The 24,731-nt window shown below is 46.0% G+C and overlaps 10 protein-coding genes across 10 annotated transcripts; 6 read left to right on the top strand and 4 right to left on the bottom strand.

Annotated features, from left to right (window-relative positions):
* Positions 1 to 923: 923 nt before the first annotated feature.
* On the bottom strand, positions 924 to 1,441 carry BKA55DRAFT_503579 (uncharacterized protein; the record flags this gene model as incomplete). The annotated part of the gene is made up of 2 exons (XM_046187019.1): positions 924 to 1,108; positions 1,162 to 1,441. The coding sequence occupies 2 exons, from the start codon at positions 1,439 to 1,441 to the stop codon at positions 924 to 926; spliced, it is 465 nt and encodes a 154-aa protein (XP_046052553.1).
* A 4,173-nt stretch (positions 1,442 to 5,614) lies between these two features.
* Positions 5,615 to 6,707, top strand: BKA55DRAFT_721818 (thioesterase-like superfamily-domain-containing protein; the record flags this gene model as incomplete). The annotated part of the gene is made up of 3 exons (XM_046201021.1): positions 5,615 to 5,780; positions 5,837 to 6,375; positions 6,432 to 6,707. 3 exons carry the CDS (start codon positions 5,615 to 5,617, stop codon positions 6,705 to 6,707), a joined length of 981 nt encoding a protein of 326 aa, XP_046052552.1.
* A 751-nt stretch (positions 6,708 to 7,458) lies between these two features.
* BKA55DRAFT_721813 (major facilitator superfamily domain-containing protein) lies at positions 7,459 to 9,833 on the bottom strand (the record flags this gene model as incomplete). Its single annotated transcript, XM_046201020.1, has 6 exons — positions 9,122 to 9,833; positions 8,663 to 9,052; positions 8,503 to 8,608; positions 8,135 to 8,453; positions 7,952 to 8,081; positions 7,459 to 7,905 (listed from the first exon to the last, which is right to left on the bottom strand). Exons 1-6 carry the CDS (start codon positions 9,434 to 9,436, stop codon positions 7,459 to 7,461), a joined length of 1,707 nt encoding a protein of 568 aa, XP_046052551.1. The 5' UTR covers positions 9,437 to 9,833.
* A 1,239-nt stretch (positions 9,834 to 11,072) lies between these two features.
* BKA55DRAFT_535705 (glycerate kinase) lies at positions 11,073 to 12,278 on the top strand (the record flags this gene model as incomplete). Its single annotated transcript, XM_046189732.1, has 1 exon — positions 11,073 to 12,278. One exon carries the CDS (start codon positions 11,073 to 11,075, stop codon positions 12,276 to 12,278), a length of 1,206 nt encoding a protein of 401 aa, XP_046052550.1.
* A 1,552-nt stretch (positions 12,279 to 13,830) lies between these two features.
* BKA55DRAFT_535704 (uncharacterized protein) lies at positions 13,831 to 14,211 on the top strand (the record flags this gene model as incomplete). Its single annotated transcript, XM_046189731.1, has 1 exon — positions 13,831 to 14,211. The coding sequence occupies one exon, from the start codon at positions 13,831 to 13,833 to the stop codon at positions 14,209 to 14,211; it is 381 nt and encodes a 126-aa protein (XP_046052549.1).
* Positions 14,212 to 14,568: 357 nt separating this feature from the next.
* BKA55DRAFT_590981 (Six-hairpin glycosidase-like protein) lies at positions 14,569 to 16,872 on the bottom strand (the record flags this gene model as incomplete). Its single annotated transcript, XM_046195173.1, has 1 exon — positions 14,569 to 16,872. The coding sequence occupies one exon, from the start codon at positions 16,870 to 16,872 to the stop codon at positions 14,569 to 14,571; it is 2,304 nt and encodes a 767-aa protein (XP_046052548.1).
* A 602-nt stretch (positions 16,873 to 17,474) lies between these two features.
* Positions 17,475 to 19,419, top strand: BKA55DRAFT_734985 (general substrate transporter). The gene is made up of 5 exons (XM_046201282.1): positions 17,475 to 17,738; positions 17,789 to 18,130; positions 18,184 to 18,599; positions 18,651 to 19,042; positions 19,089 to 19,419. The coding sequence occupies exons 1-5, from the start codon at positions 17,518 to 17,520 to the stop codon at positions 19,365 to 19,367; spliced, it is 1,650 nt and encodes a 549-aa protein (XP_046052547.1). The 5' UTR covers positions 17,475 to 17,517; the 3' UTR covers positions 19,368 to 19,419.
* Positions 19,420 to 19,667: 248 nt separating this feature from the next.
* BKA55DRAFT_559550 (glycoside hydrolase superfamily) lies at positions 19,668 to 21,526 on the top strand. The gene has a single exon (XM_046191994.1). The coding sequence runs from the start codon at positions 19,934 to 19,936 to the stop codon at positions 21,407 to 21,409; it is 1,476 nt and encodes a 491-aa protein (XP_046052546.1). The 5' UTR covers positions 19,668 to 19,933; the 3' UTR covers positions 21,410 to 21,526.
* Positions 21,527 to 22,334: 808 nt separating this feature from the next.
* On the top strand, positions 22,335 to 23,572 carry BKA55DRAFT_535700 (uncharacterized protein; the record flags this gene model as incomplete). Its single annotated transcript, XM_046189730.1, has 6 exons — positions 22,335 to 22,355; positions 22,415 to 22,642; positions 22,698 to 22,900; positions 22,958 to 23,046; positions 23,110 to 23,274; positions 23,322 to 23,572. 6 exons carry the CDS (start codon positions 22,335 to 22,337, stop codon positions 23,570 to 23,572), a joined length of 957 nt encoding a protein of 318 aa, XP_046052545.1.
* A 147-nt stretch (positions 23,573 to 23,719) lies between these two features.
* On the bottom strand, positions 23,720 to 24,730 carry BKA55DRAFT_590977 (uncharacterized protein; the record flags this gene model as incomplete). The annotated part of the gene is made up of 3 exons (XM_046195172.1): positions 23,720 to 24,073; positions 24,127 to 24,524; positions 24,574 to 24,730. The coding sequence occupies 3 exons, from the start codon at positions 24,728 to 24,730 to the stop codon at positions 23,720 to 23,722; spliced, it is 909 nt and encodes a 302-aa protein (XP_046052544.1).
* Position 24,731: the final 1 nt, after the last annotated feature.

Here is a 24,731-nt window from a genome sequence, read left to right as displayed (position 1 = left end):
GTTCAATGTTCAGACTTACCTATCATTATATCTGTCAGCAGTACTTTGCAGTTTCGATATTGTGTTATTTCCAGTTGAGACCTGTGACTGAGAGCTTATAATCACCAAACAGAACTTAACAGTCTCGATACAAAATGACATAACATATCCAACTATGGCGATCATGCCCATAAGATGTTTTATGGATGGAATTGCGGGGCGTAAGGTTAGTTTCTAAATTATCTTACACATTCACTTTGTATACAATAATTCTGTAGAGCACAGCTTCATGCAATTCGCTGAGGCCATTTTGTCTTGATACCTTCAGCTGGAGAAGAGCCTCGACGTTCACTTATGTATTCTTACTTACGATGCAGCCGCTTACATCTTCTTTGAACCAGAAATCTCCCCAGACTGGACATCGGAGAATACATAACTAGCATTCTAAACCCACCAAGCGAACTCTTCACTTTGCCAGTGCCAATAGACTCAAACACGTCATGGTCAGCCAAAGTACCCAGATGATCATAGTTGCAATAACTGGAAAAGGCCAAGGCAATCCGACTTGACACGATTTAAAGTAGTCAGCACTTTCTCTCGTGTTGTGGACATGATTTCAGTACGGTAGGTTTCGGCCTATATTGGATGACAAACTAATAAGAAGTGTCGGATCAGGGTGACTTGCATATGATGACTACGCGGGTACAAGATAACCATTAATGGCAATAAAAGAACCAGCTAATATAGACTGATTCAAGATAATAATATGTATTGGTCTTCCATTTACAGGAAGTACCCTATCTGATGGACTCCGAAGCCGCTTAATAATATATGTAACGAAGAAGTATTAACCCAGTGAGTGGATCCGTGAAAACAGGACATCTGTTGTTGGCCCGGCCTTATTAAATGCCACTGGAAGCAAAGGTGATCGCAAAGATACCAATTTACTTGGCGCAGACCTTGGCGTACAGGTTGACGGGGCTGGGGCAGCCGTAGACCTTCTTCATGCTGGGGGTGCTGTAGCACTTGGCATCATTGGGCTTGCAGTCAAACTTCTCGCAACCCTCACCAGGGCTCAAGATGTTGTGCTTGTCAGCGAAGGGGTTGCCAAACTCGGTGCTCAACTCGTCTGAAGAGGAATGTTAGTGGTGTCATTTAGTCAAGGCAGATGAGAAGACCTACAGTAAACGTTGTTGGGCTGAGACTCGGAAGAGTAGCCGAAGAAGAGAGGCTTGGTGAGAGTTCGGGTGGTGGCAATCTTGATGGTAGAACCAGAGGCACGGAGATCCTCAGAGAATCGCTGGCCGGGCTTGACAGTGGTCAAGGGGCCGGGAGCACCTCCGCCGTAGGGGAAAGACTGGACGTAGATGGTGTTGGTGCAGTCGTTGATGACATTGGCCTTGTTGGCAGCAGCAGCAGAGCCAAAGACGGCAGCGAGAGCGGTGAAAGCAGCGAACTTCATGGTGGCGGTTTAGAGTTGGGTATGAAAAGGTTTGAGATGTGAGGGTTGTGATGGAGAAGATTGAGAGTGAATGATGAGATGAGATGATAAAAGTAAACAAGAGCTGGGTAATTATATGCCTTTATATTATGTGAGAATTGGGATCTGACTTCTGGGCTTCTCGAATAGGATACGAAGTAAACTGCACTAGCTGCGCCCTAATATCACCTATACGAAGTATGATCCATCGTCTTGTCCGGAGAAATTCTGACCTCGTGATATTTCTGCGGGGTTGTAAAGATCAGCAAATGCAAGTTTGTCGACCGGGAATCTTACCCAATACTGCAGTGGACTGTATGCCGAAACATCCGACAGCTCTGTGCGTCATGTTATTATCGCATGGGTTTTTGTATTAAGAATTATGCTTAGCTCGTATTCACAGGGCGGGCGGGTTATTATTAGATGAGCCAGGGGATAATCATGGCCCTACCCGTGCATCGTCCGCCCCGCTAGTGCTGAATTGGGATTATGCTTCTTTGTTGAGAGGTAGGGGGAATCTGCGATCGAAGTTCTATGTAATGGTCACAACATGATTCACAAGGACGGGTATGTCATTTGTTCCTGACTCTGTGATTAGATCGGCGAATTTCGTCCAGTCTCAGCCGTGTACTACATACACAGAAAGGGAGAGTGACGACATTGTGCATCTTGGAAGAACAGTCCTAGAAAACAGTCGTCTCACCGCATTGCCCATACCAGTGAGACTGACCGCTTAAACGTGCAGGCGCTGTAAAAACACGGATTGCTCCATTCATGCACTTCCTCAAACATTACCATGAACTCATTTCCAGAAGGGACCAGACGATACACAGGCCAGAAAGCTCAACAGAATTGCCGTGCCGAGCCAAGCCATTACGGGACTACCAAATCTTGAAAGTGGCAGCTCGAGCGGGTCTGGACGTCATCGTGGACGCCGAGGCGGGGGAGGCTGGGCTCTGAGACACCGTCGGGTCCGGCAGACACTGAAAACTTGCCGTAATTTAAAGCCGAGGTGGAACCTTCAGATCAGTGCACTGGCTCACTGTGTGCCCGGACTCTCGCGCGCATGCTGTCACTATAGGGTAATTTTCACAAGTTCAACGTGGCCATGATTCTCTTCTAGACTGGGCCGTAATTTTAAGTCGATGGTACGTTATGTAGTTCGTATTGCAATTGACTTTCACCGTTAGGGTAACCTGCTCGTTCTGGAATTGAGAGGATTTACTACGTAGAGAGTGATTGACCGACTTCCGAGCCTAACAATTAATCCCGTGTGTAGCTTTCATGGGTGCATCGTTACATCACACCACTATCTTTTAGTGGTATTTTTAGCCAGTGAGCACCTCTACGGGTAATTCCTGTGTGGCTGAGGCTCTTGAGTGCATGCATGATCAGCTTACTGCATCTATAACCCCAATCATCAAGATGGACTAAATTTGCACGCTGGTAAAATTCCTTGGGAATAATCTGCGTTCAGCCTCTGGGTCTTGTGGATTGACTGTATTGATGACTCGCCAATTGACTAAAACTAAAATTGCTGATCATTTAAAATTACTGCACGGAGTGCCACCACCTAATCTGGTCAGTGAGATCGGAGACCATTCGAAATCCCTCGTATTAAGCTTAAAGCCAATGCAACGTTTTTTAAACAAAGCCAGATGGTACTAGGGATTTTCCTACCACTTGAAGGATCGTCGGCGGCAGCGATCGAGAAATGCGAAAAATTTAGTCTTATCATTATAACACGTAATTCTTCAGCCCAATACCTCAAAGAGTTTTCAGCAGGCATTAACAGAGGAATTATTTCCTATTTACAATGAAATGAGATAATTCGAACAAGGTAGCGCGAAGATTCGCGTATTAGAGTTATTGACAAAGTGGTTAATGGAGCAGAGATTTAAGTATTTTGACTGGCCTGCACATTTGCCCGATCTCCGATCTCAATCCCATCAAGCATATCTGGAAGCTTCTGAAGTCCAAAATAAGGAAGATGTTTCCTCATATAGAGCTTATAAAAAGAACAGATCATATCTCGCAGAATTGATCAGATGGATTAAGTTAGCGTGGGCAGCTAGTACAACTGAACTTATAATAAGCCATTAATATATTTGCTGCTGCTCATCACATTAACTTTAAACACATCCAGTGCGACACCTTCAGATGAATAAACTAAACATCGAAGGGTAGGGGACTCCCCGGATTTTCCAACAGTCATTGATCTACATTACAACACACAAGATACATCAGCAGCTAGCCATGTCTGAGGCAGCAACATAGCCAAAACTCATCCCAGGTCCAATGGTACCCCCAGATCCAGGATACCTGGCTCCTAATACAATGGCCGTGGTATGACCCGTCTCGTACAAAGTTTTGATCGGTTGACCTTGTTTATCCAGAACCCTCGTACGCTCATCAGTCATGAGACCGCCCTTGGTCCCAACATCGCCGGGGTACATCTCAACTGGGAGAAAGGCCCCTTCTCGATGGTGCCCAAGTTGGAATTCGGCCTATGGCTTGGATTACTAAAAACTTTGTTAAATAGATTGAGTGAGGGAATGAGCGGACGTAGACGCCCAAGATGGGCTTGCCATTGTCTATGAAGCATGGCATCCACCAAGCGTGCTTCATGAGGGCTATGTCTGCCCCAACACCCATAGCAGCCTTGATGGCATCACTTTGTCCTCCGGCGCGGCTAGACCCCATTCAGAATCTGTAGGCTTTCGCAGAAACTGATCCCGCAACTCTGGGTTCCTGGAGAATCCACTGGCCGCAAGTATAATTCCTCTTTTGGCTTGGACCCCTAATTTCTTCCCATCACGTTCAATGACGGCTCCGACCACGCCGCCAGTGGTAGTTGTATGGAGCTGATTCAATCCGGCGTTAGTCCAGACATGTGTACCAAGGCTTAAATCGAGTTGCAAGAGCCATGCAACCAACCCGACTCCAGCGCAAGAAGTTTCTTTCCAAAGATCATGACCCAGAGTGGTTGACTGGCTTGATATATCTCGTTGAGATATCATACTCTTGGACTATCAATCAATGGCCAGAGTGGCCTTAGCACTGCCAGCTGGACAACCTTGTGAAATTCCTCAACAGAGGTCCTAAATCGAAACAGAGATCGCGACTCCACGGCGCTCGTAACAGGCTGCCAGTCGACGGACGTGTGCAGACGGTTCCGCCATGCAGCTACATGACTACTTGCTGGCCATAAGGTTAAACTTTAGGCTACTAACACGGATGATTGGGACGAGATATTCCTTTTCACAATATCCGCCATGCAGTGTCCAGCGTTCTCAGGTCGAATTCGCTGGAGATGTGCTTCTGCATGTGACACTCGCCCCAGGCTCTAAGGCATTGTAGTCGGGATAGGGCAGGTCCAGATTCCATTCAAAGCCCTGTTAATAGAGAAACTTGGTCCATCTTGGGGCTATATTCAATCTATGCAGCTGCTTATACTCGCCGAAAAAAAAAATGTCCACCTGTTGCCTAGACAGGGTGGATGAAGGATGAAAAAGGTGATGGCTACTTTGAAAGCGGAAAAGACGTGACGTAGCATGAAAGCAACGATTATTGATCCTATTACAATGGGCAAGTTGGTGTTGAGACTATAGTGAAGGTAGAACCAAACAACCTTAACAAGCAAACGTTACTTAATTCCTTAAAAACTTTGAACGAGTATTGAGAAGCCACTGGCCCAACTGGTCCTGTCTCGAGCCTAAACTGATCGGACTATTAGGTACAGTTATGTATTTGAGTTGGCTTTTTGTTGGGTGGCCGACTTCATAGTCTCTTTCTATTGTGTAGGCTTGATAACAACCCTATTAGTAATCACACCGGCTGTATTTGATAATGGTAATGTCGCTAGACAGGTTATGATTACTGAACACATATTAAATCCTCCGTACCTAGTCCATCACCAAACTTTATTTCCTCACCACCGCGTGGCCATAGAGTTGTATCTCGCTCCATTTGAGTCATTGTTAAGGTCAGGGGATTCGGAACAGGCGGAACACTCAAAGCCTTATGTCTCTGCCGAGGCTTAATTAATCTCTACCTGGAGTGATCCATATATTTAATTGCAGCACACTGCTAGAAATTAGCTCTTCCACTTACAATATGTTCTCTCCGGCTACTTGAGACTCCAGCGCTACAGTCATGTCAGCCTCCCATCTGCCCAATTCTCACCCAGACGTTACTCCAACATGGAGACCTTTCAAATTCCCTAGAATCCCATTGCCTGACGCGATCGAAACGAGTCCAGTTGCAGACTCCGATGGACAGAGATATAGTGGCAGTGTCCCGCTGGACTGGTGCGGCAATAGTGCGTTATTTCGCCGTCCATGAATCCACAACACGTTAGTAATGTTGAACTTGTAGGCGGTCGTCGATTGGCAGCCCATGGTGGGTATTGCGCCACAGTCCTGATGATGACCGCGCGGCAATATTATCGCGACAAGCATGGGAGCCTGGAGAATATGGAACCCCTTAACATGTCCGTGGAGTTCCTCGAACCGCTACCCCAGGGTCGATTCGAAATTGCCCTTGAAACTCTGAGCAGAGGTAAACGCACTTCAACGATTGAAGCCAGGCTTAAATCGTTAGAGATCCATGAGCACAAGGTCTGCACAGTTGCTATAGTAAGGCTTGGTATATTGAAAGACGACGGTCACGTCAACAATATGCAACCTTCAGTCTGGCCATTACCAGATCGAACGAAGGATTGTACCCGATGGTCAGATGCCAGTTACTACTACATGAATCCCCCCGCGTCGACGATAAGGGTGTACACACCTAACGACGGTAACGCGCCACTGTGGAGCGAAAGATTCGGAGGCCAGAATACCAGATATCAGTGGGTGAAATTGGATGATGGTAGAGAGTTCCGATTCGAGCACTTGCCTGTACTGGCGGACCTGGTAACTACTGCATGTCGACTGTGTTGTGACCAAAGCTAACATATCTCACACTTTAGGTTCCCCCCATCTTCCTCAATTATGCTGAGAATGGGATGGAAGCCGCCAGCAGTTGGGGTTTACCCACCACCACTCTGAATATTATGTTCCGGTGTGAAATTACTCCACAGGACTGGCTCCTCACTCGAACCACAATGAAGAGAATACATGGTGGGAGGTTTGATATGAACATTGAGATTCTCAATGAACACGGACAACTTCTTGCTTCCTGCGTGCAGCTTTGTTCAGTGATACCTATTGGAAAGTCTACTTCCAAGACTGCAGGAAAGCTCTAAGTAACCTGCGGAGGAAAGAAGTAAAATGAGCAAATATGTAAATAACGGGCCATAACTATTAAACTACGAATTACAACAGAAATATGATATGAACCCTCACTGGTGATTAAAGTCAATGACAGCGTCAAGTGGACGTGACTGACAACCGGCACAGGCTGACAAATATCTGAAGCCGACAAACGATCGAGGATCGTAAATAACATGCTGACGCCAATCTCGTCATGCTTCTGGCTTATGTTATGTTATGTATACTTTTAGTCCGGGGGGCAAGGTAAGGCGCGCGATGCAAGTATTAGCTGTCAGGTCTATCAACTCAAAATAACACTCTCAAAAACACTCTTCAGGCAGCATACCAACTACCGACACAATAGCCCAAGATAAGCTTTTCAGCTTATTATGTGGGATGCAAGTAAGAAAGCGAGACGGTTACGCTACATTCTGAGGGAGTACTGATTACTAAAGTTGGGCCGAAGCTGAATAATTGCCTCCCGAGAACATCCTCAGTGTAGTACCAAAGTATCGACCGAAGGGTGGCTCGTATTACATAAGAGATTGAGAATTTTTGATGATGATAGTATCGCAATGGCATCGAGACGATTAAGATGGGCGGAGTGCATGTAGCTTCACGACAACAAGACCGCGCTGGTGCTGGTCATGCTAAGAATGCGTGTAAATGCTCTAATTACACGTATTTAATTTCATCAAGGTAAAATATACTATAGATGCTCTAAATTGCAACGCCTTCGCGATTCTATCCTGCGCAGTAGGGACTCTTCCTTCGAATCCACTCCCCATAACGCCAAAGCACAATTGGCGCGACAAGACAAATCAACATAGCTGTACCCGCAAGCAGACCATTTCCCCATGCAATTCCAAGACGTTTATACATAGCAGGCGCAAACAAAGGAAAGCTAAAGCCAGCCATGGTACGAACAAAAGCAGCTGCTCCAGTCGCGCTGGCAGCATATCGCTCATACGAGTCAATGATGTACGTTTGAGCACATTGGAACGACAGAATGAGCCCCGCAGAGAAAATTGCTGTCCCGACATTTGGGATGATCCAGTGGAGTTTCAGGTGTGCGGAGACCCCGTAAAGAACGAGACCCGCTGGCGTCACAAGCGCAGTTGGGAACATCAGGGGTACGCGAAATTCGGGTCGCCCAGGATGGTTATGCCGAGTCTTGAGCATTGCATAAACCTTGCAGTCTTAGTATAATATCAGGGTAACAGAAGAGGTCAAATACCTTATCAATCAAGGGACCAGAAACCTGAAGCCCGATGACAAATCCAATACCAAGAGAAACGTAGTTTAAACTCGCACGACCCGGTTCCTGGTTGTATTGTTGTTCCCAAACCATGGGAAAAGAAGCAAAACTTGCGACATGTCAGCTGCTGGTACCATATTTGGTATCAACCTTTACACTCACACAAGATACATGAGGCCATATAAATACGCTCTGTATAATGCCGTAATCTGAATAGCGGGCTGCGTAAACAGCATTTTGAATGGCCTCTTCAAGTTGGTCAAAAGTAAAGAAATGAATGATCGATCTCTCTGCTCGAACTCAGTATGAAGAAGCCTGTTGCCAGTTATCTTGCGGAGCTTTCTGGCCTTGACCTTGAGAATCTTGGGCGGGTAAGTCTCTTGCAAAAACAGGAACGCCAGGATCTGAACCACAGCATCGGCTATGGAGACTACCCAAAAGATCCAGCGCCAGTTCAGATGTTGGGTGAGGTAACCAGCAGCTTGAGGGTTGTTAGTATGAAGCCATTGTTGAGAGTTGAGATGCTTTACCTATGGGCCCAACAGCAGGTCCCAAGAATGGGGCAAGGCTGTAGATGGCGGTCGCAGTTCCTCGTTCCTCTTTTCTCCAACAGTCGCTCAGCACGCCGCCTCCAAGCTAAATTCAACTGGTTAGTAGAAGTCAATTTCGAGTAAATACTGGTGATCATACCGCCTGAGGTGCACTCCCACCAAGACCACTCAAGAAGCGAAAGACGAGCATCTGATCCTTGGTCTTCGAGAACCCACAAACAGTATTGAAGATTAGATAAAACATATTTGCAGACTGAAGAACAACAACTCTTCCAAACATCTCTGATAAGGGGGCGAGCAAAAATGGGCCAATTGCATAAGCCAAGAGAAAGATAGACATGAGAAGGTATGTCTCAAAGTCAGATGAGATCTTGAACTCTTTGGCCAAGTCTGGCAAGGCCGGTGCCAGCATGGTTGAAGAAACGGGGGAGATGAATGTGAAACAGGAGACAAGGATTGTCGAGAGCCATTTCTTGCGTTTGGTCCAGTTGTGTGGATTGGAGGGGTCATGGGAACCATCCCAGGTTACCTGACCATGTGTCAATGAATATGGTGGCTAAAAGGGCAGAGTTCGGCAAAATGATGGAGGCCGACTTACCAGGTTTGGGTCCTCATCTTGAGATAAGAGAAGAGGTTCTGGGACTGACTGATTCTCTAAATCTTCAGACGTCTTTGTGGATTGGTCTGACTGGCTCACGACATCGGGGTCTTCGGCAAGAGATGATAGTGGCCTTGGACGACTCGCAGGGCTCGAGTCATAAACTCCGTCTTGACCATGGTCACGTATTAACCAAGGATAATTTTCACGCGACTTCTCGTAGTTGGCCAAGTCTTCGAGCATGGGACTCCAGGACCTCCAAAGAGAGGAACGAGAGCCAGCTCTTGAGAGCGCTGGAGTATTGCTTTTGCTCATGGCTTGGGGACAATAGCGAATGGGCTGATCGACAACGAACGAATGACTTCAAGGTAAAGTGTAGAGTACAATGAGGAATGATAAAACGAGGGAATAAGTAAGCGAATGGACTGTGATGTGTTGTTACCTCTCACAGAAGGGCTGAGATGCTCAAATATATCTTCACATTTTAAGTGTATCCTACCACGACGAGAAGGCTGTATCTTGGTCATGCTTGGTATCCAACACTAAGGTGTCTAAAGATAAAGGCGCAGCCTGCATAAGTAAAAAAGAACAACTCGCGCCAAACCACGCCATTCCACATGGGAAAGACTGTCACGACTACACAGCCTGAATGCGTCACTGATGAGGCTATTGTCCAAGACGCTCTGCTGGTAGACGTCTTTCCAGAATTGCTCCTATCGCTTGAGTGATTACGGTGAGTGACATTGGTTTCAGTTGTAAATTGTCCATAGTCGTCATTAGGGTGGCTTAGAAGTTTCGTTTCAACTTAGCTTGGTTGGGTTGGGGCCATTTCATTTGCTGAAGCAGCATCGCCAAGACCCGAAGGCGGAAATCGCATCGCGCATCATCACGCCACAAGATTCGGAATATTCTGACATACCGAGTTGATTGCTCTTGGGCCCCGAGTCTTCCGAAAAGACCTGAGCCTGAATTGCAATTTGTGCGCGGGTTCAAGGCGACAGTTTCTGCAATATAGACTTCTCGCTTGTATTCTAGGGCTCACAAATCATGTCGTTGAAGCAATTTGTGCGAGCTAATGTGGGGAAAACAAGGTTCTATGGCCAAGATATCGATAGGGCTTCCTGTAGCCGAGGATCTGTTTCGGTGTTTTTGCTATAAATATGCCCTCTGGGATGCTCGTGGCTCTCGTTGATTGGCAGAAGCAGTGATTCGCAGAAGTTAGATAAGAGCCAAGCAATGACGGCGCTGTTAGCACGCAACCTTGATGACGTTCAAGTCAGCATTGCCCAGTCAAGCCACGAGGAGTCGCACGAAACATTGAATTAAGCTTAAATTTTATCCCTGTCACAGCTTTCATTGTTCTCCGCACCCCGACATGTCAATGTACGTTAGCGACTTACCCACTAATGATCTTCTCAGCCCTGCGATGAGCAGATGAATGACGCGTCCCTTATCTGGACTCACCTGATTGATGTCTGAGGCAAATCTCCTTCTCAATTCATTCTATTTATGACCGGTGGCTTGGTGATCGCGTGACGCAAGCGCATTCCAGAAAGCAGATTTTGAGCTAACATTCGTTTCAAGACAAAGTGGCAGACGACCTGTTGCTATTCTGGGGCATGCCTCTTCTGTGATACAGGCTAGCGTATCTTTCTTGTCGAGGCTGAGTGAGAAGATGGAATCATTCACTGTGTTGAAACTGCGGTGGATGAGCACAAAGAAAACCCGAAGCATGTCATAAGTAAAGAAGCAACACATTATATAATGAGGCTACATCCAGATGAAGGAACAAGTGATTCAGAACACTCAACAAGCTCATCTTTACATTCGCTTTAAATAGTACAAGCTGGAAATCTTACATTCGCTACAACAAGCCTATCGTTCATACACCATTGACCCATCTTCTTTACAACTTTACGACACCATACCCAAATCCTTTGACACGTACAAGATGACAATGGGCTCCACTGTCGCTACACCAAGTATGAAAATCCTTGTATGTCCATCTGGCTTCAAGGGTAGTCTCCAGCCAAGCCAGGCTGCAGACTGTATTGAAGCTGGCATCCTCGCCGTCGAACCTAATGCCTCGGTCCGGAAGGTCCCGTTGGTTGATGGCGGAGAGGGCTTCACCCAGGCTATTGTTACTGCAACAGGAGGTTCATTGCACCGAGTCCCTGTAGTTGGGCCTGTGGGAGAGAAGGTTATGTCATTCTTCGGATTGCTTGGTCACAAGGATGATGAGCCACTCACTGCCGTCCTTGAGATGGCCGCTGCCGCTGGTCTCAGCTTAGTCCCACCCAATCGGCGCAATCCAGGCAAGACAACAACCTTTGGCGTTGGAGAGCTCATCCTTGCTGCGCTTGATGCTGGGGCTACCCGCATTCTGGTTGGATGTGGTGACTCTGGAACGTGTGATGGTGGTGCAGGAATGCTTCAAGCTCTTGGGGCGAGGCTGTTTGACGCTGAGGGGCGTATCTTACCTGTCGCCCGTGGCGGCGAGTCACTATTGGACCTTGGATCTATTAACCTTTCTAAGGTTGACAGTCGTGTCTTCAAAGCCAAGATTGACGTTGCTGTAAATTGGCACAACGTCCTTTGCGGACCAGACGGAGTAGCAAATGTCTTTGGTCCCCAGAAAGGATCGACCCCAGAGCAGGCCGCTCGACTTAGCCTTGCCATGGAAAAGTTGGCAGAAGTTGCTACAGGCATTCTCTGCGACAAGACAGTGCGACTGGCTCCTGGAGGTGGTGCTTCAGGAGGTCTTGGAACAGGTTTGCGCCTGGTTGGAGCTACTCTTAGGCCCAGATATGAGGTCATCATGCAGTACATCAACTTGCACAGTATATTTGATGACTGCGATCTTGTACTAACTGCCGAAGGTGGCATTGATGATCAAACACCCAGGGGTAAGATCCCCGCAGAAGTGGCCAGACTTGCAAAGAAACATGGACTTCCTGTGATTGCCATCGCTGGTACGATTGGGCAAGGAGCCAGAGTGAACTACGATATTGGGATTGATGCTTTCACATGTATCATCCAGCGACCAATGAGTCTGGATGATGCGGTTATGGAAGCGGAGAAATTAACCCGGGAGAGTGCCGAGACTGTCATGAGAATTGTTGTGGTTGGAAGGATGCTGGGTAAATCCCTTGCATGAGACACGTGTTATATGAGAAATTGTGATCTAAATGTGCTATTTGTAGTTGAGACCTGTGGCTGAGAGCTTATAATCACGACACAGAACTTAGTAATGATATCTAGCGATCCTGAGTTAGTTTGAGTCAGCTTTGCAGGAATTGACCTTAGTGGTCAAGATGAATATTTGGCTACTCTCTTACCACATGTTATCTTTGCAAGATATGTAAAAACTCAAAATAGAGAGTTTTCTTATTTCGTTATTTCAGTGCACCAAGTTGTTTCACAGCCAAGCATTTGTTAATACTGCAAAAGAGGTGATGTACATAATACTAAGATTATAAGAAACAAAGTGACATTCTTTTGCCAAATTTACAAGAAGTCTATAAGAGGAAATTTAAGTTCTAACAGTTAAAAGAGTATTACTATTGCCTAAGTTCTGTATAGTAATTATAAGCTCTTAGCCACAGGTCTTAACTGCAAATAATATATCTAGCTTACTATTTAGATATTATACTATAATGCCTAACTAATTACTATAATATAAATATTAATAAAAAGAAAACCTAGAATATAACTCTTTTACCTAACTTTAAAGGATATAAAAAGCTTTAATATATTTATTAAGATAATTTAATTTAATATAAAAACTAAAGATTTTATTAAATAATAGAGAAATAAGATAATAATATATATATTAAAAAAAAAGTGTATTTATATAAACTACTTTAATTAATTCTAAGATTAATATATTAATTAACTACCTTTTAATTTAAAAGATATTAAAAGATATAAAATAACTTTTTATTATAAAGCTAGCTTTAATACTTTTAAAGCTATAAGTTCTTAAATAACCTTTTTTTTTAATATTTAAGAATATAAAAGGCTTTCTAGCTATTTTATTTTTTAATAGCTATTTTAAATACTTATATTTTTACTTATATTATTAAAGACATTTTTAAAAAGGTTAATTAAGTTATTAAGTAAGAAAGAACTACCTTAAAAGCCCTCTTAAAAAATAACTAAGAAATAAAAAAGTAATTTAAATTTATTAAAAAAAGAAATTAAGCTTAAATTATATCCTTAATTAATATATAAATAGAGACTTATAAAGAATAATTAATATAAAGATTATAAAAAAAACTTTAATAAAGTAATATTATAAGTTAATTAAAAATTATATAAATAATATATTTTTAGCTTTTAATAAAATAAGGTATAAAGATATTAGATTTATTAAGATATACTAATATATAAGAAATAGTTAATTAAAGGTTTTAAAATAATATATATATATTAGTATTATATAGGCTATAAAGGAGAGTTAGACTAAAAGAAGGTTTAGGGTAATTAGAAGGTCATAGCAGTATTAAGTTTATGAGTCAATTATAAGGTTAGCAAATACACTTCTGGTTTAATATAATGGATTACTATTGCCTCTTTCTAGTTATAAATATGTGCGTCCCTCCAAAGTATCTCTCGTCTTTCCTTTTCCTCATCAACAAACAATCACACTCCCACTCCCACACACATACCCATCTCACTCATCTTATACAAAAGCTACATCCGCCAAAATGTGCGGTGGAGAAGACCCAGAAGAGCCAAAGACCTCAAAGTCGGCAAGGAGGTCTTGTAAGACTGTTAGGAAGGGTGCCTCTGCTGCCAAGAGGAGTATCGTTGCTTCCAAGCAAAGGGCCTCTACTAGGCGGACTCTCCCGCAGCTGGAACAGGCCATCAAAGTGTCCAGGACGGCTACGGCGATGCAACCGATCGATCCGGCCGACAGAGTGAATGACTGGACCCAAGAAAGTGAAGACAGGGCTTTCACTCGTTCGTTTTACGGGTCAAGCAATGACTTCCGAAAAGGAAAGTCCAGGCAAACAAGCAGCATTGGCAGTGACATGAGCAGGCGTGGCCACAATGGCTCAGACGAGTCCTGGAGATCCTGGTGGTAAAATTAGTATGAAAGCTTTCATAATAAATTATAACTTGAAGACGCTAACACTTTTAGTCGGGGTTAAACGTTGCCTCGCCACACCGAGGAGATGCCAGTCCTTTCTGGTTTGAGACTTGAGGCAGGGTTCTGACTTGGCAAGTTGGGATACAAGATGAAGTGATGTAAATCAAGTGTCCTATTGCCCGGGGGATATTCAAATTGGAAAGGGTTATTTTGTTCAGCGACGTCTGTTTGAGGGTAGGGTTTGGAGTGGAAATTCGCGGTTTAACAAAAAGAACTCTTTGAGATCCTCCTTGGTCAAAGATGCTATAGACATTTGGCATTCAATTAAACCTTTTCTCTTCGATTTTAAGTCTCATTTATACCATATACTTTGTGGTCCAAGTTTCTTACTTGATGCATAAACCTTCTCGCCACTGGGAAACACAACGAGTGCGTCTGGAGCCTGAATTACAGTAGCTTCCACTCGCAGCGGTTCTATAAGCATGCCTTCCTTCCACTCGAGAGAAACAAGCCATCCTCCCATAGCTCTGACATGTGCTACCTTCCCAGCTCCCCAAGACGGCGGTAAGCTCGGAAGTAGATGTATGACGACGACTTGCTTTGAAGGCTCGGATCTCAGGGTAGATTGGACGAGACACTCCAAGATCCCAGCACATCCACCAAAGTTGCCGTCTATCTGAAATGGAGGATGATTGTCCAGCATGTTTGGTAATGTTGACGTTTTCAACAATAAATCCATGTGCTTTTCGCAACCCTCGGAGTCTCGAAGACGTGCGTGGAGGTTCAGTAGCCACGCCCTACTCCAGCCTGTATGACCTCCTCCGTGCTCTGCTCTTCTCGCAAGAACTTTCTTCGCAGCCTTGATCAGGAGCGGCGACGAGTCCATACTGATAGAGTCATCGGGGTATAGTCCCAAGAGATGTGATACGTGGCGATGTCCGGGTTCAGCTTCTTTGTGATTCCTCAATCCCCATTCCTGTATGAGTCCATCTTTATTAAGTGACATGGGAGGAAGCTTATCGAGCGCTGCGATGACATCGTTCCTTCGCGGGTGATCTGGGTCGAGGATACTGATGCTCCAGAGAAAGCTCTCGAAAGCAATGCGCACGATTGTCATATCGATCACAGACCCTTCACAGAAAATGCCTGTCTCTCCTGACTGAGATACAAAGCTGTTTTCAGGAGATAAGGATGGGTTGGTAACCAAGTATCTGCCGCAAGCAGATGGAATGAGAAAGTCAAGAAGGAACTGAACACAGCCTTCGAGGACAGGAGCAATACGGCAATGAAGTGTGGGTTCGTACTGATATATGAGCATTCTGACAACATCCGTACACAGCCAGGCTCCTCCAAGCGGCCAGATAGTAGCAGGCATCCACCGATCTTGAGGGTCAGTATCAGCCCATATGTCCGTGTTATGATGAGCGCACCATCCTTTGCAGTTGTACATCATCTTGGCTGTCCTTTTGCCTCTTTCAGCCATGCGTTCGAGGAGCTTGATGAGTGGTATAGCACATTCGATGAGACTGCAAGGAATAGCTGGCCAGTAGTTCATTTGGAGGTTGATGTTGATGGTGAACTTGGATCCCCAGGGTGGTGAAAAAGAAGGATTCCATATCCCCTGTAGTGTTGCTGGCAGAGCCTTCTCCGAGTTTCGACTTGAGGAGATGAGCAGGTATCGTCCGTAGTTGTGATACAAAGCCACCAAGCCTGCATCTCTGCTGCTGACGATTCTCTTGTTCGTCGTTAGATGGTTCGCGTCAGGGAATAACCGAAGGGACATTCGGCCGAAGAGGTTGGTGTAATCGGATCGATGGCGGCGGACGAGAACTTCCCATGGCCTCCGAAGAGCATCATCAACATTTAAAAGAGCCGATCTTTCGGGGTCCTCTTTTCTGAACGTCGTATGCGCGCCGATGGCGATAACACATTTGGCCGCATCCACAACCAGACAATTTCCAACTGCCTTGACAATCCCATCACCAGGTTCGCAGGAAATTCCAAGAACGAGAGACAGGCGATTACTGTTTGCACCACCTGGCGTAGCGTTGAGAATAATCCGTGCGTCTTGCGCGAAGATGCTGTCGAGGTACTCGTTGGTCTCTCCCTCATTCTCGCTCTGTCGATTCAACCGTATAACGAAACGGCTCTTTTCGGATGCTTGGACTTGGATGGCAAGTACACTATCCGGATAGCTGGCAATTACATCACGACGATAAGAAATACCACCGCATTTGTAACGAGTTGTGACTTGGGAAGCATCCAAGTCGAGGTATCTTGTGTAATCGGTCACCTCACTCTCCTCATGATTAAACTCAATCTTGCATTGACCCAGTGGCTCGTAGTGTCTCATGCTCGATGGCGTAGCAAAGAAGGCCTCCTTCACAAGATCTTCTGCATCCTTGTGCTTCTCATCTCTGATCAGTTGTCTGAGAGTAGCTAAATGACTGTGCGCATCTCGGGGTGTTCTGTCCTGCGGGCCGCCATACCAAACAGAGTCCTCGTTGAGTTGGAGCAGCTCGGTCGACGTTCGCCCGTAGACCATAGCTCCTAGCCGCCCGTTACCAATGGGAAGAGCCTCAGACCATGAAGATGCGGGGGCGGCATAATGCAAGAGCATGCCTTTGTCTGTGTCACTTGACTCGCTCTCGTCCATGGTGGATGACTGGATATGCGTGCCGTTTTGCCGTGATGGATTCATGGCGCTTGATGGTGGAAAAGACGCATGAAACGATGATGCTGGGCTAATTGATGAGGGGAAGTTGATGAATCTCTTATGTTTTGTTTGCCGAACAGGGCCGACTGATGATGGATTAGACCCGAAGAGGATGGTCAACCCCACAAACCTCATGCGCACGGATGAACGGCCCATGGGGTAACAACTGGCTCGGCGTCGCTATTGGAGGAATTATTATTTAAGTTGACGATGTACCCACATGCCCCAGAGTTGAGAGTGGTTTAAAAACTGGAGTTATTTTAGCCGACATCGCACAGACTGCAGCAAGCATTTGGCTAAGATCAGAACCCACCAAAAGAGGAAAGATAGTCCTGAAATGGTGTGATCTGGATTATGTAGGATGTAGCCACCGCTCAATCGCTTTGTCTAGGGTTGGCGTGCCGCACTCGACCTGGATTAAGTGTACCAAACTTGTTCAAGACTGTGCACGCAATTGGTGCGATACCGATATCGAAAGCATTGCTTGTATCTTATATAAAGGCAATATGCGGCCCAACAGGAAAACCCCTTGTTGCAGATCGCGGCGTTTTTGTAAAATATTAGCACAACCTCCAGAATATCAACATGCCTATCCAGGCACGAAGAGCCTCTTTCGAGCGCCATAACATCTATCAAGATGTCCAAGCTGATGCAAATAAGTCAGGCGTCGCTGTTGAGGAGATCGTCACAGCGCGAATCACAGAAGACCATCTGATCACCAAGTCTCGGGAAGCTTTGACTCTCAAGTCCAAAGCTGGCTTCCGAATCTTTCTCATCATGGTAACCATGGGCTTCAATCAAGCTGCGTAAGCCTGTTGGTCCATTGAACCTTCATGTTGAGCTTACACTTGCGTAGATATGGTATCGACTGGGGTGTCATCAGCAGTATCAACTCCAACGTCTATTGGCATGAGTACTTCGGTTTCGAAAACAGCGGCTCGACACTCGGTGTCATCAACGCTCTCATGACCATTGGCAACTTTTGCGGCGCCCCGTTCCTCAGCGTTGCGGATAAGATTGGTCGTCGCAGCGTCAACTTCATCGGCTGTTTTCTCACTATTGTTGCCTCTCTCATTCAGTGCTTCGCCCCGAATGTCAAGGTCTTTATGTTCGGCCGTTTTGTCCTTGGCTTTGGTACCGCGCTTTGCACGAGCTCGCAGTACATCGCAGAGGTTGCACCCCCACATATTCGTGGACAGTGAGTCTTTAACCCATATCATCCTCTGAACTGGTCGATAACATGTTGCTCAGCATCGTGGGAATATTTGGTGCCTTCTTCCAGGTTGGCTCCCTTGCCATTGTTGGGATCATGATGGGATTCACCCATTGGGAAAGTAACTGGAGTTGGAGAGTTGCCTTCCTCATCCAAGCCATCTTCCCTTTCTTTGTATGCGTTACCATCTACTGGTTCTGCCCCGAATCACCACGGTACATGGTCATGAAAGGTCATAGAGAAAAGGCTCGCACTATGATCTCGAAGTATTTTACTTCCTCTGAAGACCCCAACCATCCGTTTGTCGAGACCATGATAGCTCAGATTGACGAGTCCATTGAGACATCTGCGGTTGGATTCCGTGCTGTATGGGACTTTAGGGTCTTCTTTACCAAGGCTGTCGGTTTCCGAACCTTTGTCCTTCTCCTCTATTCGATCTTCCAACAGTGGAACGGTAAGACTTTCAACATCAGCTCATGTTGCACTCCTCTCTGACCCGTCATAGGTGGCGGCATCATTGGACTCTACATGGATCCAGCGCTCCAAACAATCGGAATTACCAAGAAGCTCGACGTCTTAGGCATCACACTGGGTCTGACTGCCACTTACTTTGTCTTCACTCTTTTTGGTGCATACATCATCGAATATTTCCGCCGACGAACTCTGATCTTCGTGGGTTTGATATGTATCATCATTGCGCAGACCGCTGTCACAATCACAAGTTGGCGAGTAAATGTGCAAGGAGACAGGTATCTTTCATATCTTACAGTTGTTTGGATTTACTGTTTCCAAGTCTGCAGCGCGTCCTTCATAGCGACCATGCACAACCTGTACCCGGTTGAACTATTGTCGCTGCCTTTAAGAGCAAAGGGAATGGCACTGTACACGATGTTCCAGGTATGCTCCTCACAAGTAGTGTTCTGTCAAAGACTAATAGTGAAAGGGTGCTGCCGGCGTTGTCCACAATTACGGAATCTCAGTTGGTATCCAGAAGGTCGGGTACAAGATTTGGGCCGTCTATATCGTGTACAACCTCATACAGCTTGTTGTGGCCTACTTTATCTTCCCTGAGACTGGAAAGCTGAATCTTGAGGAGATTGACCACATTTTTGAGACCAAGAACACTAACCCTACCAAGTTGAGTGTCAAGATTGCAGACGCTAAATGGGCTTCAATCAAGGAGGAAAAGTGGCGGGCTCGTAATAATCCCTCAGTAGTTTAGCCATAGCTTCTCTCAAACACTCAAGCAGAATGATCGTATCAGTCAACGAAACCAATTTGATACGCCGTAACAGTTATTACTTAGTGCTCAAACTGTTTTCCTACTTATCGATGTGCATAAGTTTACCGCAGACAGTTTGTCACGCGGATGCAGATCAAATGTAGTTGCATGCATTCTGTAGATCCTCTTTCCTTTTCCAGCTGTAGCTCAATATATGCGGAGCTAATTGGTGATCTGCGCAGTGGGTAAATGGGTAGACGGGCCGGTAGACACAGCACCTTGCGTTTGCACGCGACAGAACATAGTATACAGCAGCGAGTGCTCTTGCAGATCTTTTCAACAACCTGATACTTGCATCAGTGACTGGGATGACGTTCCTCCAATAAGTAACTCATTAGGGTCACCCAGCATGGGAGGGACAAGCATGCTGATTTGTGGGTAAAATCATCCCCCGCCTTCGACATGCAGCTTCCCCTCCCAGAGCATATGGCATGAGTGATGAGCCTTTCTTCTAGCTTGTTCTGAGCTTTTTTTACCGTTTGACGATTGAACCAAACTCCTCGACAATGGACTCTCAACAATTCGGCGACTCCATCAAAGGAGCCCTGCCTTCTGACTTTGTTTGGGGGTTTGCCACGGCGGCAGCCCAAGTTGAAGGTGCATGGAACAAGGATGGCAAAGGCCTTTCGATATGGGACACGTTTGCTCATACACCAGGCAAGGTGAAGGATGGCAGTACTGGTGACGATGCTGTGAAGTCTTATGATCTTTACAAGACGGATGTTGAATGGCTTCGCAAGTATAAAGTCACAGGTTACCGGTTCTCACTTTCATGGTCACGAATCATCCCCATGGGCGGAAAGGATGACCCTGTCAACGAGGAGGGTATATCATACTACAACCGTTTGATCGACGAGCTTCTTGCCAACAACATCACGCCTTTCGTCACTCTCTTCCACTGGGACATCCCTCAGGCGTTGGAAGATCGTTATGGGGGCATGCTGAACAAAGATGCATACACTCCCGACTTTGTTCGTTATGCCCGGGTATGTTTTGAGCGCTTCGGCGATCGCGTCAAGAACTGGATCACATATAATGAACCTGGCGTCTATTCCCTTGCCGGTTATGCCGCCGGAGTACACGCACCCGGTCGATCCAGTTTCCGTGACCGCAATGAAGAAGGGGACAGCAGCACAGAACCCTTCATCGTCGGTCACACGGAGCTCGTGTCCCATGCATACGTCGCTGATATGTATAAACGCGAGTTCAAACCTATGCAAAATGGCAAAATCATGATTACTCTTCATGGCAATTGGTCTGAGCCTTGGGATGCCGATGATCCACAAGACCAGGAAGCAGCGGAACGAGCAAGAGAGTTCGAAATTGCCTGGTTTGGCGACCCTTTGTACAAGACAGGAGATTACCCGGAGTCCATGCGTGCACAGCTGGGTGAACGTCTTCCCAGATTTACACCAGAAGAAAGCAAGCTTGTACTGGGAAGTTCAGAGTTTTATGGCATGAACTCTTACTCAGCTTTCTACGTCCGTCACCGTGACGGGCCTCCTGATATAAATGACCATTTGGGTAACGTTGAGAAGCTTGATGAGAACAGAAAAGGTGAATGGCGAGGTCCCATGAGCGACACATACTGGCTACGAACGACTCCCTGGGGCTGGGCCAAGTTGCTTCGCTGGATCTGGAATCGCTATGGTGTACCAATCTATATTACTGAGAATGGTACCACGGCACAGGGTGAACATGACTGGAAGCCGGAGGGTCCTGATGATGTGTTGGAAGATCCTTTCAGAGTTGACTTTTACAAGAGTTACCTTACAGAAGTCGCCAAGGCATCGCAGGAAGGCGTTGTGATCAAGTCGTACTTTGGATGGACATTCACAGATAATTGGGAATGGGCTGCAGGTTTCTCGGATCGGTTCGGGGCGACGTGGATCGATTTTGAATCTGACGATAAGACGAGGTATGCCAAAAGGTCTGGGTACTTCTTGGGGGAATTTTTCAATCATCTCATCAGCAAGGATTAGCACTATAACACCTCTGGAGCCCGAATACATATCCAGGTGTCGCCTTTAAAGAATGACAAAACTTATATAATTCAAAATCACTAGATATATCTAGAGTTATCACGTGGAATTCCATCAATCAGAAGACCATCTGTTCAATCCTTCTCAATTCTTAATCCGAAAGCAACAACGCCTAATTTCCGCATGCTGACAACCAACCCCATCGGTATGAACCATTTCCACCTAACGCCAAGGGAGAAGTCTAACCGCCTCCATAGCCTTTCAAATGCATTAGAACTAGTAGTTCTTACTATAAGATCGAAGGAAAAATCATGGCGCTACCCAGAGAAATAAACATGTTGTGAGAATGATACCTTTAAATACCTGCAGGGTAAGTGATGTGCTGATAGGCGTCTAAAGATTCAGGAACGATGGCACTACGCCACTGCATTTTAGTGTCGATCATATTGAGCCGTGCATCCGATTACTTTGGCCTCTGCGCTGCATCCAGTTAGGCCGTGTCAAGGCGATAAAACATCAGCGCGGTAGTTCACCTCCAATTGCTCAAAGACAGAAAGCAGTTATAGATCTGGTTCAAAATTGAGATCCCCCGTATTGCATTTCATCGCCCTGGCCAGGGCGAGTGATGATCTCACGAAAAGTTCATATTTCTTTAAAGAGATCTTCGATTTCTTAACGTCGCCTCCGGTCTTGAACGCCACTCAATCTCATCAGTGGCCGACGCTTGCGATTGGAATGTGTTTGCATTTGGCATTAAGTCTTCTGGACTCAGTAACGGACGCCACAAGAGCTTTGACGCGTTAATGAGATATTGTTTCCGAACCAGCCTCTGTGCCCCGGCGTGATTCAACTTGGTTTGATCCATCCTCCAGAGGCACGAAAATGAGTGTTTGCTGAACGTAACTGGCCTCAGCGAACAAGCAAAATGCTGATATCAGTAGGAATTGTACGTTCGATGCCTCCCCATGTTTAACACTTTAGCACAGTATACTGACTTCATGCCAGGCTATCCAAGCAGTGTTACTAGGGCTGGCACTCTTTACAGTTATTCTTCGATGCTGGACCAGACTTTACTTTGAAAGGAAGAAACTCACTCTGTGTGAGTATTTTGCATGCATGGGCTGGATCTTCGCCTTGGGATGGCTCATAACTTCGACATTGTCCATGCTTATCTTGGTTCATCATCCCCCCGCTGGCCCAGATCTTTTGATCCCGAGTGTCAACTACCAGAAGGTGAGTGACTGCGAAAGCTTCTGCGAGCATAAGCTTATTTGTCCCGGAATACTAGATAGTCTGGGTAGCTGAATACTTCTTCGATACGGGCATTTACTGGCCAAAACTCTCTATCCTCGCCTTTTATTGGTATCTTATCCCAGACGTTTTCCAATCCTTGAGGGTAGCGCTATATATAATTACTGCATACCTTATTTCCTGCATGACAACATCCATCCTACTCAACACTCTGATAGCAAGACCTATATCAGACAATTGGTAAGACTGCCAGAAAGCAATTCATTCCTGTAATATTTGCGGCTAAAACTCCACCAGGTCGGTTGAGAACCAACTGAACTCCGCCTGGAACTCCCTGCCCAATTTTCTAACGCAGTGGTGCCTGAACTTCTCGACAGACTTATTGTGTAAGTCACGAGTCATACTCCAAGATGCTCACGAGAGGCGTGTATGGGCTGACAAAAACCCAGTATTCTGTTTTCCATTCTTCATTCTCAAACATCTTACTTTACGCACTGAGCAGAAACTCGGTCTTGTCGGCGTCTTTTCTCTTGGTGCGATCACACTATCAGTTAGTCTTGCACGCTTCATCACAAGCAACGCAGCGGACTATCAGCTCGACGAGCCATCTGGCAGTAAGTATAACCTCAACTATTTTGATATGTACTAACCTGCGTGAAAGATGCACTATGCATGGCCGAAATGGCGACTGCAGTTATCGTTGTTTGCCTTCCTGGCCTGAAGAAATTGATCATGCGATCGAGAACATCTACAAGCACGACAAGTCGAGGGTTCAGCTCAGCGCAATCGAGCTCAGGTCAGTCATCCAATGTGACAGCATCCAAATCGAGGACTGCGTCACAGGCCTATGCTGAGTGGGGTGTCATGGACGATGAGATTGATCTGGTTACTCGTCCCCAGCAAGCATGTTGACCAAGCCCCGGAGTATTACAGGACGTGGGAAAACTGCTGTGATACTATCAAACACATGGAAGAAGTTTGTACCAGCAATAACATAATATACTGAGAAGTACCTGTGCTATGAATCGGGTGCGCCGTATAGGATCCATTCAGATCCACTCATTCTTGTTCCTTTGGTGCTTTAGAATACAGCACCTGTCCATCCTTCTCAAACCCTGCAATGACGTTCTGTCCTTTATCACTCACGAGCCACTTGATAAACTGTGATGCTTCTTTGCCATTGGGTGCTTTTTCGCCAATCAATGCATGAGCGGGATTCAGCAATGGGTCATCCGCTTCATCACTACCCGCTTTGTACACTACAGTCTGGTTCCTGATCTCTGCGTCAAGGGACAATATGGTACCACGGTCAGTGATAGTGTATTCCTGAAGAATAATTGCCGCCGTAAGAGCTTGGATTGGGAAGGCGATGTACTGGTGATACCATGTTGAGTAGGCAGTTGCCCAAGGAACCTTCAAATTCGGATATCAGCGCAGTCAAACTGACATAACCATGTGTCTATTACCTGTCCTATGCCAGCCCATAGCAAAGTCTCTTTTATGTTGGTAGCCGACTTGTCATAGCGGCTCAAGAACCGAACAGGAGGTTCAGTCGCAGGCCCCTCAGCAGCTTCGTGGAGGTTCGCAAACGTGGTGAGGATGTCGTCGGTTTTTGAGATGTTCGCAGGGTTCTCTTTGGGCCCGACAAGGAGAAAGTGGTCTCGGAATGCGTAATAGCTAGGGCTTTTGGCGATGCCTTGTTTTATGGCAATCTGTTCCGCAGCTGGGTTGTATGTGATTCCAATGTCGGCATCGCCTGTCTTGAGATACTGAATGCTGTAAAAGGTATCGCTTTTGATCCAGGCCACCTGAAATGGTTTCTCGCCGTCGGCGACACGGCTTTTGATGTACGCATTGGCAAGCTCTAGCCATGTGAATTAGCATAGTTCAATTCTCTGGCCGGGTGGCTTCACCCTTGATCAAGCCGCTTTGGCCAGCACCTCCGTTGGCAATACGCAGCCTGATTGTGTCATTCTTCTCATGGTCGAAGCCGCCTCCATAGACCGCCTCGGGAACAACAGCGAAACAATTGCTCACAAGAAGAGAGATCGCGAGAAAATAGGCTCTCATG

The sequence above is a fragment of the Fusarium redolens genome (assembly GCF_020744475.1).
Source record: "Fusarium redolens strain MPI-CAGE-AT-0023 chromosome Unknown BKA55scaffold_4, whole genome shotgun sequence".
NCBI lineage: Eukaryota > Fungi > Ascomycota > Sordariomycetes > Hypocreales > Nectriaceae > Fusarium > Fusarium redolens.
Note: the sequence above shows the minus strand (reverse complement) of the source record. Positions and strands in the feature narration are given on the sequence as shown.

Bases quoted from the DNA above. Each gene is read 5' to 3' on its own strand.
- BKA55DRAFT_734985 (XM_046201282.1), top strand. From the start codon at position 17,518: ATGCCTATCCAGGCACGAAGAGCCTCTTTCGAGCGCCATAACATCTAT. The intron at 17,739-17,788 runs GTAAGCCTGTTG...ACACTTGCGTAG, and splicing joins ATGGGCTTCAATCAAGCTGC to ATATGGTATCGACTGGGGTG. The intron at 18,131-18,183 runs GTGAGTCTTTAA...CATGTTGCTCAG, and splicing joins CCCCCACATATTCGTGGACA to CATCGTGGGAATATTTGGTG.
- BKA55DRAFT_559550 (XM_046191994.1), top strand. From the start codon at position 19,934: ATGGACTCTCAACAATTCGGCGACTCCATCAAAGGAGCCCTGCCTTCT.